Here is a 15,002-nt window from a genome sequence, read left to right as displayed (position 1 = left end):
CGACCAAAGCAAACAAAAATCTAGTTCAGCTGAACAGATCCACTCCTCGCTCAGGAATGTCATTCAGCGGGTTGAGGTCCACACGCTCCAGAGGCAAAAGTGTGTGTTCATGTTCACCTGATCAACACATAACCGGCAATCAGGTAATTCAGTCATTCCTCGTTCAGGGGGTTAACAGCAGCTGCGAGGGGGGAGGGGTGCGTGATCAGGCGTTCTTTACCGACATCACACTTCCAGTCAGGAACAATTCTAAGTCATGCAAAGTTACACGCTAATGTGTGTGCTCAAACCTGACGCGCCTGTGTGTGTGTGTGTGTGTGTGTGTGTGTGCGTGTGTGTGAGAAGTTGGGAAATGAAGACGGCAGCACTCCACTGAATGTGTCACAAAGGTGTGAGCTGAGAAGCAGAGAGGAGTATGGAGGAGGTGATGGAGCAGAGAGCGCCGCACGGTAACTCTACCACTGGATTCCCCGTTTACTCTGTTCTCATCCCCTTTCTGCTAATCACCATGTTGGGATGTGTGGTAGTCATAGTAAGTACTCGTTTGTGTGTGTATTTCCTTTGACATGACTGCACTGCCGGGTTTATATTCCTTTCTGTGTTTATGTGTTTATTGCTGCATTTCTCTTCAGGTTGTTTGTGTCAGAAAGAGAAGGTGAGTTTTACTGATCAACTGGTTTTAACACAACACAACAAAGCACTGACAGCTTTGTTTCTGCTGCATTAATCACAGTTATGATGTTTCATGCTACAGATTAGATGATTTACGCCACAGGCTGATTCCTCTGTACAGCTACGACCCCACAGAGGAAGAGGAAGAAGACAACTGGGGGGACGCCAGCACGGAGGAGGAACTGACTGTGAGAAACCACCGAGCACAATCCACTAATTACGCACAATATTTAAGTCAGCGGTGGCACTGCAAGTTTTCCATTTATCTCTCTGTATTCAGGAGCCTTTGTACAAGGACGGGAAGCTTTCTTATCCCTCAGCCTACGGATCATAGAGGACTCCAGCAAGATGTTTCACCAGAAGTGACCACAGACGCCTACTTTGGGGGAGTTTAGGAGAAAGACATGTTGTGAAGTACAGACTCGTCATGTGGATTACAAAACAACTATGTGACATTCAACGTTTACTGCCACTGGCTATGAAATAGTCCAGGATCTTCCTTTGCCTTCATGACACTTGCCAGAAGATGGCACCGTTTCCCATCTTTTGCCTCAGTTTTGTGAAAGTGTAAATAATCTTCTGAATAATGGGAACTCATGCATGTCCAAGCAGGTAATTAAAAACTAAAGCCCACTTCAAAAGCAACGCCTCTGATGACGCACCCGTTTCTGTTTACTAATAAATGGCTCTGCTGGTTTAGTGGAGCAGCTTCAGGAAGAAACAGCTGGTGTAGAGGCCTTTCACATTCAGAACAATGGGATCACAAAGGAAGCTTAGGTGATCTATACATATGTACAAAATACATCTTAATAGATAATACAGATCTGCCTTTTTAACAGTGCATGTGTGAGTGTGTGTGGATTTACATTAGTCCGATCCTCCATCTCCTTCTTCCAAGTTAGCTCCCATCAACGTCCGCCTGATCTGCACCGCTCCAGCTGCTACGGCTCCCTTCACGTTCTGTCTCCATGCCGAACTCTGTGGTTCCCATCGGGGAGTCTGGAAGTTCATCCACGCCTGCTGCTTCAAAGACAAGTGGAATCACCTGCATAAGCCTGCTGCTGACCTGAAAATACTACTGGGTATCACGAAAGAAACACCAGATTACAGCAAATTTGCTTGACCCTGGGCTTCATGTGTGACTTACACAACACCAAGGTCCCTCTTCCACTGCATCACAGGAGGAGATGGGGACGATGCTTGTGTGGACCTACAAAGTGATGTACGTCTCAGCATGGAGGAAAGCTGAAGGCCTGCAGAAGTGTGTGAGGAATCTGGGTGTGAAACTACTGTGATGGTGGTAAATTGGAGTGATGGATGAAAATTATTTTGTTAAGATTTTTAATGCATTTTTGGCAAAATTATTGTGCGCTTCAAAAATATGTTGCCAGTTTTCACACACATACACACACAGTATTGGATACAATGACAAGGCAAATGTGTACAATATGAGATGTGGACAGTTCTTAATTTCCCCAACATTAACACATTGACAGAGTTTGAGGTGCTGATGGCACTTCACCACGAGCCAAATATGAACTACATTTAATAATGTATAAGCATGACATCATTGTTGTAACTTTGCTACTTTGGATGGCATCACTTATCTAGTTTTATTACATCACTATTATTAAGTAGTTTTAGAGTCTGATCCTTCTGTGTGCAGCATTGGGAGCGACACAGTTTACATGTGATGAAACTGAGCATGAGGCCTTTTCATTTCGTTTTAGGACAAAAAAATTCTGCTAATATCCAATAACACCAAACTTGTCTCAGGTTTTCCGCTGTTACAAGAACTTCATTTGAGCTTCAAAGAAAACAAACAGTGAAGATATGTCTGCTACCATCTGTCTGTGGTCGGATGATCAGTTCCTGTGCTCCATCTGTCTGGACAGCTTTACTGATCCAGTCTCAACATCATGTGGACACAACTTCTGCAAAACCTGCCTCACTCAATACTGGAACAATAACGTCCAGTGTGTGTGTCCCCTGTGTAAAGATGTTTTTGTGACAAGACCAGAGCTACACGTGAACACATTCATATCTGAGCTGGCTGCCAAGTTCAGACAAGCGGCTGAATGCAAAGCAAGCAGCATATCTGAGCAGCCAGCTGCCAAACCAGGAGACGTACAGTGTGACTTCTGCACTGAAACCAAACTGAAAGCCATCATGTCCTGCCTGAAGTGCGAGGCCTCCTTCTGCCAGACTCATCTGGAGCCTCACCTGACAACAGCACGGCTACGATCACATCAGCTGATCCATCCTGTGGACAACCTGGAGGACAGGATGTGTAAGAAGCACAAGAAACCTCTGGAACTCTTCTGTAAGACCGACCAGACCTGTGTGTGTTCACTCTGTCCTGTTTTAGATCACAAGAACCATGAGTTTGTTCCTCTGGAAGAAGAATATGAAGGAAAGAAGGTTGAGCTGGGGAAGTCAGAGGCTGAAATTCAGCAGAAGATCCAGCAGAGGCGACTGAAGATCCAGGAGTTCAAACGCTCAGCAAAGCTCAGCAGAAAAGCTGCAGACAGAGAGAACGCAGATGGAGTTCAGGTCTTCACTGCTCTGCAGCACCATGTGGAGAAATCCAAGGTCGACTTCATCAAGACCGTGGAGGAGAAGACGAGTACAGAGAAACAGGCTGAATGTTTCATCACAGTGCTGCAGCAGGAAATCTCTGAGCTGATGAAGAGAGCTGCTGAGGTGAGGCAGCTCTCACACTCTGAAGACCTCCTCCACCTCCTCCAAAGCTTCCCATACATCAGCACTGCTCCTCCCACCAAGGACTGGACACAGGTCAGAGTGCATCCAAGGTCATATGAGGGGAGCGTGGTGAAAGCTGTGGCTCAGCTAGTGGAGACCATCAGGAAAGAGGTTATGAAGCTGCAGCAGGTGCAGCTAAAGAGGGTCCAGCAGTTTGCAGTGGATGTGACACTGAATCCTGACACAGCTCATCCTAGTCTCGTCCTGTCCGATGATGCCAAACAAGTTTGTCACGGTGACGCCTGGAGGAAAGTCCCAGACAAACCACAGAGATTTGACAAATGTGTTCGTGTTTTAGGAAAGCAGAGTTTCTCCTCAGGAAGATTTTACTTTGAGGTTCAGGTCAAAGGAAAGACTGAGTGGAATTTAGGCGTGGCCAGAGATAAGATCAGGAGGAAGGGGAGCATCAGCCTGAGCCCTGAGGAAGGTTACTGGGCTGTTATGTTATTTAATGAAAAGTTTTTAGCTCTTGATAGCCCTTCTTGCTTTGTGAGTCTTGCAAAGTCCAAGCCAGAGAAGGTGGGAGTGTTTGTGGACTATGAAGAGGGTTTGGTCTCCTTTTACGATGTCCAGGCTGCAACTCTGATCTTCTCCTTCACTAGCTGCACATTCACTCACAATCTCGTCCCATACTTCAGTCCCGGTGGTAAAAACTCCGCCCCTCTGGTCATCTCAGCTGTCCGTCACACTCAGTAAACTTCTGATGCATTTATGACAGAATTCTGTTGTTATTTAATGGAACTAATGTACAACTGATATCAACATCATATCTGTGTTTTCTGCATTTCTTGTTACTTCTTACTTGGACAAACTTTCCTGTCATTCAAGCTACACATATAGTGTACATTCGGAAGAAATTCTTACTGCTGTAACAACAACATCAATTTAGCCACTTGATCTGATCTTTGTCACATTCAGGAATATTGGAACAAATGTAATAAAAAAGCTTGGGTGACTGTCAGGTGTTTTTTTTGGTGAACAACTGAACGCCTGTAAACAAATACTGGTTTCTGATTGGCTGGCAGCTGTTAGTTGACAGTAAGTTCAAACAAAGTTCATTTTATCTTTTAATTAAACATTTGAAAGAACAAAAAGAAAGAAAAACATAGTTCAGGTCAACAGTTTAAAGTTGCAGCGTATGAAGGCACAATTCTGGAGGTTATTCTCAAGTGGAAGAATGTGTTGAATGCCAAATGATTGAAAATGCTGCGTCATTCACGCATTTTAGTCACTACGCCATTTAACTGCCTACACGACAAACAAAGGTTTAACTGCCACAATTTATTTATTACTCTGTATTACACGTTGGGCAGTACAATTACTCAACACTTACCTCTGTAGTCTCGAAATATTCGTTTTAACGTCTTTTACATTTACAAACGTACACAACGGTAGTCAACACGAGTGGGCAAGCGCGAGAGCCGGGCCACGCGCGCCATTATTAATATCTCGCGATAACCTGCGCTCTCACAGCGTGAACATAGAAGAGATGATTAAAATAACGCGTTAGTACTGAAGATTTGATAAATACATATAAACAGTAGCAAACACCCCCCATTAACATACATTACAGAGCAGTACGCTGAACAGATTTCTTAACAATCGAATGTGGCGATAATACATACATGGGCCATTAATCACCATTAAACAATAAAAGTCCGAACGCAATATCAACATGAGCTTTGACCCTTCAACCCTTCTGGTCTACTTTGAGGCGTAATTGCTGTATGAAACCGATAAATGCAGTGCAACAATAAATGAACCATGATTACTTACTCGTTTGGTGGAGGTTGTTTTTTTTTTAAATTACATGCAGGTGTGTAAACAAGGTGTGGGCGTGGCTTGTGCAGAAACGGGGTCAACAGGGAGAGTTATTGTTCATAGAGGGGTTTAGAGTTTAATAGTGCCTCCTATGTGATTGGGATTAAGAATCAGACAAATGTGCAGGTAATGTTAATGTTGCAGATGCTGTTGAAATAGTTTTGTGATCTCTTCAGACCTTAACCTTGTAATCAGTGGGACGATTACCTCCTGTGCTAAAACAGTTGGAGCAGGAAATCTTACTTAATCTAATTCAGTCTTATTCAGCAGTAAAATGTTTGGTTTCCAGGAGAAAATCATGAAACCAAAATATTGCATAATGCCAGTTTAAAAGCCTGATGATCTTCTCTGCAGGCCTCAGATCCTGCGGCAGCTGGGCGCCGCCTCCCTGTGGCTCTACCTCCTCCTGCCCTCGCTGCTGTGTGACAACCTGCTCTGCTTCTACAGCCCCATCCTGCTGGAGGAGGAGAAGAGCGAGTTCAAGCCCATCCTGACAGAGTGCCCTCCCGAGCAGCAGTGTTTCAAGGCAGACGGTCGCTATGGCAACTACAGTGCCCTGTCTGCCAGGGGATGCATGGCAGCAAATAACTGTAGCCAGGTTCACGACTTCCACTTCAAAGGAACTGTCTACAACATGACCTACGCCTGCTGTGACAAGCCGTACTGTAACTCCTGCCCCGGGGTCACGGCCAGATTCCTCTGCCTTGTTCTCACTCTGATCAGCCTCGCAGCTTGTAAATGAAGACTCCTGAGGCACGACAATATGAGCATCATCAGGCGTTTCAGGAAGGGGGCGATGCTTGTGTGGACCGACAAAGTGTTGTGCGTCTCTGCAGCCTCAGCGTTGAGCAATGCTGAGGCTGCAGAAGTGTGTGTGAAAACCCAGTCTGAAGAAACTGGGTGTGAAACCACAGCAATTGCTCATTTTTAAATGTTTTACTGTGTCTAAAGAACAATTTTTAATGTATTTTAATGACCTCGAAATAAATATTTAAATATTAATCACATCCCTGTTTTTGTTTGTCCAGTGGTGCCCCCAAGAGGTGGCCAGGGGAGGCCATGGTAAAAGTGCTGTGCACCTCAAAAATGTGTTTCTGTTTTCTTCCATTAACACACACACATACACACACACACACACACACTGAATGAAAAGGCAGACACAGCACTGTGTACAGTATGAGGTTTGGACAGTTCTTTATTTCCCTTTTATAAGGCTGCTGGGTCTCCCCATCGTGGATATACATATATATACAGGAGATTGCTATACTGGAGTTACACTGAGGGGAGAGGGTCCATATTACACAGACTTCAAAAAACAACACTAATAGAGCCTCACCTCCAGGTATGAGAAATCAGCAGAGAGGGGAGGGGGGGCGTGGGTGGTGGGCGGGGCTAACAGCACAAGAGAGGAGGGGAGAGGCGAGAGAGAGGGGGGGGGGAGATGATGCAGTCTGAGAGCCTGACTCGACTGCCTAATAACTTAACACTCGAAAATAACATACAGATTTCACACACAGTGCATCTTAAATAGGTTACGTGGAGAACCATTTACCATAAATATCTGTATTTTCGGGAACCAACATGTATAAAAATGATTAAAAAACAAAACAAAAAAAAACATTGTACAGTCTTTAATTTTTTTCTTCCTTTCTCTTTTCCCCCGTCGTGCAAAATTCTTTCGTTCCTTCTCGCTGTGGAGGCGGGGCTTGTCCCGCCCTGCCCACATCCGTCCCCTTGGCAAATGAGGAAAAGGAAACTGAACCCAGCAACCCGCCCACCCCACCCCTCCCCCCGCTTAAAAGCATATGAATTAGTAGAAAACGAACAAACAAATGAACAGAACACCACAGTCAACTCATCACAAAAAGAACCCACAAACACACAACAGCAAGAACACAGTACTCATTTTTTTAGCATCTTCATCAGCGTGATTTCTCTTCATGGTCAGTATCGTCGTCGTGGTCTTCCTTCCTTCCTTCTTTCCTTCCTTCCTTCCTTCATCCCTTCATTCCTTCTTTTCTTCCTTCTTTCCTTCCTTCGCGGCAGTGGAGTGGTCCTCCCCGGCGGCTCAGAAGAACTGGGAGTGCAAACGCTCCCCATTGGCTGGTCAGTTCAGCAGTGATATATTATCTCTCAATTTCACAGTGTGGTAGGAGGAAAGAGGGGAAGGAGGTGGGGGGGGGGGGGGGGGGAGACAAAGGGGGATAAAGCCAGAGGAAGGGGAAATCACAAGGGGGGAAACAGGGGTCAGAAAAACCACAGCAACAATTAGAAAACAACTAGTAATCCCGACAGTCCATGGAATAAAGTAAACAAAACGTCCGCATCGCTCCTTCCTTCCCTCTGAGTTTCAACTAATGCCGACCCGTGTGGTTGGGAAGGCCCTGATTGGCTGTAGCGTAAACTGATTGGGATGGCCCATGTGTCAGGCAGAGGATGGGGGTGGGGGAGAGGGGGTGGGGCAGTCCAAGGCTCGACTGGAATCCTCCGGTAGATGGGACTCGACAGGGCGATACGTTGTCGGGAGAGGAGGACGTGCGTGGCAGGGGCTGGGGGGGGGGTCAACGGCGGCTTGGCAGGTCAGAGGGCAAATCCCTTCATCGGGGGGCGGGGTGAGTAGGAAGGCAGGGCGGGGGCGGGGAGGGCGGTGAGGGTTCAGGCACGCTGTCGCAGTGCCCGCCTCTTGCGGCTGTAGTAGTGGCGCACGCCGGTCTGTCTGGCATAGTTCATCATGTAGTTTTGCTTACGGGTGCTGTAGGGACACAAATATAGTGAGAGAAGGAGGGAGAGAGAGGAAGAGGAGTGTGAGACCGTTATATTGCATAAAGTACAGCACGCCGAGAACCCAAACACTCCATGCACAAGCTGTCGTCCATGCATGCACGTACACTGCACACTCGCACACACACACATACAGCCCTAGTGCTAGAATGCTGCTCCCATACACTCTCACACTCAAATCCATGCTGGAATGCTCTTTCGCGTCTCAACCATAACCTCAAACACTCGACAGCTTTATGAGTCTCAAGCCTCAGAGGATGGACGGCTCTAATCTACCACAAGTGGATGTGTTTATGTTCACATGACAAGAAGCTAGAGGGCGAACACGGGTGGAAGAACTATGTGTGTTTACTGGCAGCACAACAACACCAAACGTCACAGGACGAGACACGGAACACAGAGCTCACCAACATACAACCACAGGTGACTAGGGGGCGAGTCTGACACTCTGAGAGTTTGAGGTCAGAGTGAGAGAAATGAAAATAATTCAACCAAAGGCGTAAAAGGTGCTGGGTGGGGGGAGTGGAGGGGGGGTGAGCAGAAAAGGAGGATGGTGTTCAACTAAGAGACACAGAAGAGAAGCTGCAGATAGTGGCGTTTTGCTTAGCCTGTTCATTGCCTCTTCCATCCAGCAGGGCGGTGCCAGTGAGCCAGGAGTGCAGCCAGGGCAGGCAGGGGTGGCCTCTGCAAAGCGCGGGGGGTTCAGGAGGGGCTGGGAGGGCGGGGAATGGGGGAGTGTGTCTTGATGGATGAAGGTGGAGCTGTGAAGGGCTGGGTGGTGATGGATGTGTGTGTGTTGTAGTGTTTCTAGTCAGTATGAAGGCTCTGGGCTCAGGGTCAGGTTGTTGTTGGGGTGGCGAGCTGCAAGCTGTCCATCTGTGAAGCCATGCAGGGACTGGATGGAGGTCGGTTAGTCAGATGAAGCTCGGGCTCAAAGAAACCAGTCGTTATTTTTTGTGCCCCGTTGCAGCGGGTGTTAGTTTGTGAATGATGAGTAAATGAAGCCCGAACTGCCGACGGCACGTAGAGCAGTAAACTATCATCAGAACGCAGCATTTGTTTCCCCACGCATGCTTTGACAAAGAGCCAGCAGGACATTGTGGACATGTGGACACAACGGCAGAGAAACATTCCTCCTCTGTTTTAATATTATTGTTGGTCTACGTTTCAGACCTGGCTCTTTGACACAGGCGTGCATGGGGGCAACAAAAAGCTTAACACTGCGTTGTGAAGCTAAGTTTAACTTCTACACAACCACACACCTTATTCACAGTTCGGGGCTTTGATCAAATAAAATGCTGATCCCACAAGCATTCATCTCTTTCAAGTAGGACCCTTGAATTGTGTGTCAGCTTAGTTTCAGCTAATAGCAGCAGGAACAAAACACACAGATACAGGTACAGTGATGGATTACATCACACATATACACACACACGCGCACAATACCATTGACGTTGTGTATGTTGCTTATTATATTCTGAGTAAATGCATAAGTTTGCTGCAAAACTGTTAAGATTTTATAGTTTCATTCTTCCCTCTTTGTGTTGAAAGGTTATGAGAATTGATTTGTGTGTTGTCATCATTCTGTTCTGTTCTGTTCAGCCTCCACCTGGACACTGTGAGTGGCTGGGCCTGTCTGGGGGCGTGGCTTAAGGCGGGAAAAAATGAAGATTATGGCAGTGGTGATGAAGAGGGCTGGGTGATAGAGTGAAGAGTGTAGGAGGGTGTGTGTGTGTGTGTGTGTGTGCAGTGAAATAGGGAGGGGGGAGGAGGGGGGTAAGGAGGGAGGGAGAGGTGGGGCTGCATTCAGGAAGAGGCGGAGAACTTACCTGACACTACAGCCATGCCAGAGGGAGCAGAATACAGAAGAGAGCAGAGGTTAGAGCGCGAGAGGGGAGGGGCAGGAGGAGGGGGCAGCTGTCTCGCAGAAAGGTCTGGGGGGGAATGAGCCCCGGCCTGGGGAGGCAGGGGGCCCGGAGCGAGGAGAGGCAGAGAGAGAGAGAGAGAGAGAGTCAAGAGGTTGGAGGAAGAAAAAGTGGCGATAAGGAGAGTGAGGAAGGGAGAGAATCAAAAAGAGCAGATGTGAAATCCAGAGTGGTGGGGCGAGCGTAAACAAAGATGGAGGGAGAGAGAGAGAGAGAGAGAGAGAGAGAGAGAGAGAGAGAGAGAGAGAGGTGAGGAGAGGAGAGACAGAAAGATATACAGCAGTGGTCCATCCGTTGTATGCCAGAATGAGAGAGGAAAAGAAAGGAGGATTTTGGAGGTGGAGAAGGAGGAGAGGAGGAAGAAAGGCAGGACAGGAGGAGGACGAGGACGCAGTGAGTGGAGGGTAATGGGGAGGGACACAATGCGGCACAAGCAGAGGAGGGTGAGGGTGAGCGTCGGCGGCAGGGAGGGAGGGAGGGGGCGAGGGCGCGTGAGGCAAAGATCAGGAGCAGGAGGTGGAGGAGGAGGAGGAAGAATGAGTGAAGGAGTGGAGGAGCGGTTGAGCAGAGAGACAGAAATAAAACAACAGAGCAGAGTGTGAGGGTCACGGTCACTCTTTTCAGCAGACACTGTTGAAAACCGTGCAAGTGCGAGTGGGGAGGGAAGGGGGGCGGGGGTGTGGGGCGGCAGGTCACGGCCACGCTACACCAGGGACAGTTCAGGTTAGGCGTGTGTGTATGTCTACGTGTGTGTGTGTGTGTGTGTGTGTGTGTGTGTGTGTGTATCACTCGATCTGCACTATTGACTGTATGCAGCATTTCAAATGCATCGGGTTCACATCTGGATGAACAATCAGCAGCCACATCACTGATACCCACACTGATGCTCTGATACCCACAGACACATGCAGGGAATGCATTTCAAACGCTTCATGACCGTGTGCATATCTTCTGTGTCCTGTAGAAACCTTGCATCTCCGTTTTTTGTATTTAGTAAACTTTTAAACCTCAGTGAGGCGACACTGTCAGGAGGTCAAATCCAGCCGAGGCTTTTCTGTGGAGTTAGTTTGCATGTTCTCCTTCTCCATCCATTCACATGTATACACACTGTCAATACAAACACACTGTACCTCTTCTCTTCTCCAGACTTGACACTTGTTCACTACAGTCGTGCTCCCCAAGGCAATAAACTGAAGTTAATATGTAAACATGGTGGTTTCTCCTTTTAAAAAATCGGATCAGGAGGCCTTTAAGCTGCTGCAGTGTATCTTCCTTTAACTCTTCCACTTTTCAGGAATGATGTTGCCTTTCAAGGGAAGACGTGTAGATTCTACAAGACACTGAAAATATGAATATATGCATATGTCTGTCATTCGCAGAGCAGCAGTCCAGAGACGAAACCCCTCAAAGCAAAGCACACAGCAGTCGTTTCTACTCTGACTGCTTTACACCCAAACCTGCTGTGAGCATAGAAACAGTATCTAGGTGTACTGAGTATGCTGTGGTGTTTGTGTGCAGATTGAGGCAGAGGCAGGGGCAGACTGGGGTTCTTAGTCTGGGAGGCCCTGGGGTGGACCGGATATTGGGTACTCACAGAACTACTTCCACATGGTCCAATGCCCACTGGTCGTGTCCCGCGCCGTCATGTCGTGGCTGCCACCACCGCAGCATCACTCCCTTCACTCTGGCTTCTCTGGAGAGACCACAGGAGACACAGCAGGGTCAGTGAGGGTCACACACACACGTTACTTTACTCTGTTTAAAGTGACATGCTTCAATTTTACATATACTAACTCCCAGGTTCCTTCTGATAGTGTAATTCTGTCTTTATTTTGACTCACAGTGGGATATTGTAGGAGACTCTCTGCGCCTTGATGAAGTCTTTGGGTTGGTGCTGAGCGATGACGTGCCAGCTGACGCCATTGTTGACGCTGTACTGCAGCAGCACGGCCCGGTCCACCGTGTCGGCCTGGTCCAGAGCTATGTTGCAGCTGTCTGTCTGCGAGACGCTGCCGATCTGCAGCACGAACATGATCTTACTGTGGGGAGACAGAAACAGAAGGACACAGGGGAAAGATGGAGAAGGATTAGAGGGTGATAACATATTTTAGGCGCTCATTTGTTTATGTGTTGCACGTTGTGGTAGTACCTGTACCTGGCTCGAGTGAGGTCTAGGGGTTTGGTAACAGCCTGCCTCATCTTACAGCCATTAAAGTAGAGTGAGTCTCCGTGGGCATGGGGCGAAAGCTGCCCACAGCCGCTGCCCACGCCGCCGCCCTGGATCAGCTGCCAGCTCTCCTGAGACACGCTGCCCGACTCAAAGTTGTCCTTGATGGAGCTGGGCAGGTCGCTGCTGGAGAGGGAGCAGTCGTCACCTGTTGGAGCAGAATAGGAGTGTGATGAAAGAGGCAGAGAAGAGGCGACAGAGCTGTTGAGGGCCGACTTTGACGTCTTATCTGAGCAGGTTTCGTGATACAGAATGGCATTTCTGTACATTTGCCCGCCAGTGTCCCTAACCCTACCGTGGTATCCCTCATCACAGATGCAGACCACTCCGTTTGTGCAGTAGCCGTGGCCGCTGCAGAGTCCCAGGCAAGCCTCTCCGATGTAGACATGGTCCACGCCCCAGCCCTGCCGCTCTCCCGTCCCCTCCTTCTGAATCCAGCGGAACTGTGTCGCTCTGGGAAGACACAACAAATCAGGATCAGGAACAGTGTGACATCATGATAGTGCAGTGAGGTTAAAGTGTGTGTGTTCTTACCCTGAGGAGACGTGATCGGGCAGCTGGACCGTGACCCGGGTCCAGGTGGAGCTGTTGACCGGGCTGTAAATCGTAGACTCATGGAACTGGAATGGTGAGCAGCCCACGTTGTTGACTGAGGAGGGAAGGCACTCGGACTGTACCAGCTGCCACGAGTCAGACCTGAGGAGAGAGAACAACTCACTTCTTAAAGTCACACGTTCACAATAAAAAATGTCTTTTGTTCGTCTCTGTCCTTTGTTGTCCCACCTTGCATCCTTCCTGTACTGCAGCAGGACAGAATGATGATCCTCACAGGCGTCTGCTTCACAACCAACAACAATCTGCACAGACAAGGAACAGGTAAGAGACTTTAGCGGTCACAAACAGAACAAAGAAGACATCAGTTCATGTGAGCTCTGTGGCTCTGCGGCTGAACCTTGAACTGTAGAATGTAGCCGGGCTGCACTATGAGTTCACGGGTGGCTAAGATGTTGTGCGTCCTGTCTTGGTTCTTGTTGGGCCAGTACAGGTGGAATGAAGGGTTTCCACAGAAGCCAGCTGTTCGCACGGCGTTCGGGTAGAAACTCCAGCTCTCCTCGTGAGAAACTCCCTCTGATGAAACACAAACACACACACAAGAAGAGGAGAGGAGAGACTCAAAGTTAGCGCCAAAACATTGTAAGTGTTCTAAAACATCTGCAACAACCTGCTTACCATCATCAAAGGTGTCAAGCAGCATGGACGGGTTGATGTCTGACCCTCCGACCAAGATGTTGTCGATGGCCCACTGGGCTCTCTCCAGGCTGGGCGCTGCCAGGCCAGAGGAAATGGTGAAGGGTTGCCACCAGCGCAGGCGGGTAGCGTTTGTCAGAGCGCCCTCTGGCAGAGCGATGTAGTCTCTCCTCACCGACACGTACTTCAGGTAGTCCATCTCATGCAGCAGGGTCCAGGACACGCCTGAGGGGTCGACGGGCAGAAGAGTCAGGATCAGAAGATGAAGATGACTAAAGAGAGTTTGTGATGTATTATTACCGCACCTCCGTCTGTAGAGTAGTCCAGCAGCACTCCCTCTTTACGACAGGTAGGACGGTGGCACATGGTGGTGTTGTCTTCGCTTCCTATCCTGGCCCAGTACTCCACAAACCTACCGGCAGAAACACGGCATTCATGACACGATCACAGAAACGCAGCATTGGAAGTAAGATGAAGCCCGACAGAAGCAGGAGGACTGACTTGGCTCCACGCAGGTCCAGGTCTGCAGTCACAGCCTGTCTGGCGTCGGCCCCTGCAAAGTACAGGGACGTCCCCTCGACCAGCACGCCGCACTCTGTACAGGGTCTCCCGCCCTCCAGCACCTGCCACTGAGGGCCCGCTGCTCCCTCCCAGTCAAATCGCTCCTTCAGAGACGCCTGGGGACAAAGAGCTTTCTGAATAACTGGAATCGTGCACCATATAAAACACATCTGACTCATTTTTGTCTTTCCTTTGGTGTAATCTCTTTCTTTACCTTGAGAGCAGTGCTGGCGTAACAGTTGGGTCCAGTGAAGCCCGGGTCACAGAGACAGCGTTGATCCAGGCAGTCTCCGTGTCCGCCGCAGTGACTGTCGCACGCCGGGCCGATGTAGAAGTTCTCCACCCCCCACTGAGTGTCCGAGTGCTGCTGGTAAAACCGGAACCGCACGGACCTGAAGAGCAGAGCAGATCTTATTTCTGATACACAGTAAGAGTATTGTGGTGTGTACAGTACCATGAGGGGACAGCGGAGGACTCACGTGTCCGCCAGGCTGTCTGGCAGCAGGTAGACGGCCCTCTTCCATCCCTCAGCGGGGAAGAACACGGACGGCTGGGACACCTGACCTCCACAGCGGGGGTCAGCAGGTAGGCACTGTGGCACCAAATACTTCCAGGTCACACCGAAGTCCACAGAATACTGAACATGGATCTGCCGGTCCGCGTGGCGCTCTGGCATACTGCAGCCTACAGCGATCTGAGGGGAGACGCGGAGATCGGAGAAGGTTTGAGACACACAACACACACACACAACTGTTCCCTCTGCCTAGGAATGACTGCTGGATGATTAGCTACCTTAAACTGCATGACCCAGCCCTTATCAGGCACGATGTCATGTGTGACGGCGTACACCTCTCGCCCATCTGCACTGCCACACACCATCACTCCATCAGGGGAGCTGCAGAAGCGTTGCACCAAGCAGTCCTCTGAGAACAACCAATGATCGCTCACTGAGAGAGAGAAAGCAGAGGGGCAAAGTTTAGATAGTTTGTTATTTACTCATCAGT

The 15,002-nt window shown here is 48.9% G+C and overlaps 3 protein-coding genes across 10 annotated transcripts in view; 2 read left to right on the top strand and 1 right to left on the bottom strand.

The window, feature by feature from the left end:
* The first annotated feature begins 32 nt into the window (after positions 1-32).
* Positions 33-4,735, top strand: LOC143016369 (E3 ubiquitin-protein ligase TRIM21-like). 7 transcript variants are annotated; one of them, XM_076170679.1, is made up of 7 exons: positions 36-143; positions 346-532; positions 633-655; positions 755-860; positions 953-1,449; positions 1,575-1,972; positions 2,403-4,735. In XM_076170679.1, exon 7 carries the CDS (start codon positions 2,506-2,508, stop codon positions 4,129-4,131), a length of 1,626 nt encoding a protein of 541 aa, XP_076026794.1. In that variant the 5' UTR covers positions 36-143; positions 346-532; positions 633-655; positions 755-860; positions 953-1,449; positions 1,575-1,972; positions 2,403-2,505; the 3' UTR covers positions 4,132-4,735. The 7 variants fall into 7 exon arrangements, with proteins under 7 accessions (XP_076026841.1, XP_076026826.1, XP_076026834.1 ...); XM_076170695.1 differs by having other exon boundaries at positions 35-143; positions 346-449; positions 953-1,972; XM_076170686.1 differs by having other exon boundaries at positions 953-1,933.
* Positions 4,736-5,110: 375 nt separating this feature from the next.
* bncr (bouncer) lies at positions 5,111-5,998 on the top strand. Its single transcript, XM_076137808.1, has 2 exons — positions 5,111-5,151; positions 5,611-5,998. The coding sequence occupies exons 1-2, from the start codon at positions 5,111-5,113 to the stop codon at positions 5,996-5,998; spliced, it is 429 nt and encodes a 142-aa protein (XP_075993923.1).
* Positions 5,999-6,426: 428 nt separating this feature from the next.
* reln (reelin) overlaps positions 6,427-15,002 on the bottom strand; it is a 74,521-nt gene continuing 65,945 nt past the window's right edge. The window contains exons 50-63 of one of the 2 annotated variants that reach the window (XM_076170589.1): positions 14,791-14,945; positions 14,478-14,692; positions 14,213-14,390; positions 13,939-14,114; positions 13,743-13,849; positions 13,420-13,662; positions 13,142-13,317; positions 12,973-13,046; positions 12,724-12,885; positions 12,485-12,642; positions 12,112-12,337; positions 11,804-12,001; positions 11,557-11,655; positions 6,427-8,008 (exon numbers count right to left, since the gene is read on the bottom strand). In XM_076170589.1, coding sequence (XP_076026704.1) covers positions 7,912-8,008; positions 11,557-11,655; positions 11,804-12,001; positions 12,112-12,337; positions 12,485-12,642; positions 12,724-12,885; positions 12,973-13,046; positions 13,142-13,317; positions 13,420-13,662; positions 13,743-13,849; positions 13,939-14,114; positions 14,213-14,390; positions 14,478-14,692; positions 14,791-14,945 — 2,264 coding nt within the window. In that variant the 3' untranslated portion in view covers positions 6,427-7,911. The remainder of the gene's footprint in view (positions 8,009-11,556; positions 11,656-11,803; positions 12,002-12,111; positions 12,338-12,484; positions 12,643-12,723; positions 12,886-12,972; positions 13,047-13,141; positions 13,318-13,419; positions 13,663-13,742; positions 13,850-13,938; positions 14,115-14,212; positions 14,391-14,477; positions 14,693-14,790; positions 14,946-15,002) is intronic. The other variant, XM_076170597.1, reaches the window with a different exon arrangement.

The sequence above is a fragment of the Genypterus blacodes genome, unplaced genomic scaffold, assembly GCF_046128005.1.
Source record: "Genypterus blacodes isolate CSIRO-AG114 ecotype Tasmania unplaced genomic scaffold, CSIRO-AGI_Gbla_v1 ptg000015l_1, whole genome shotgun sequence".
Lineage (NCBI taxonomy): Eukaryota > Metazoa > Chordata > Actinopteri > Ophidiiformes > Ophidiidae > Genypterus > Genypterus blacodes.
Note: the sequence above shows the minus strand (reverse complement) of the source record. Positions and strands in the feature narration are given on the sequence as shown.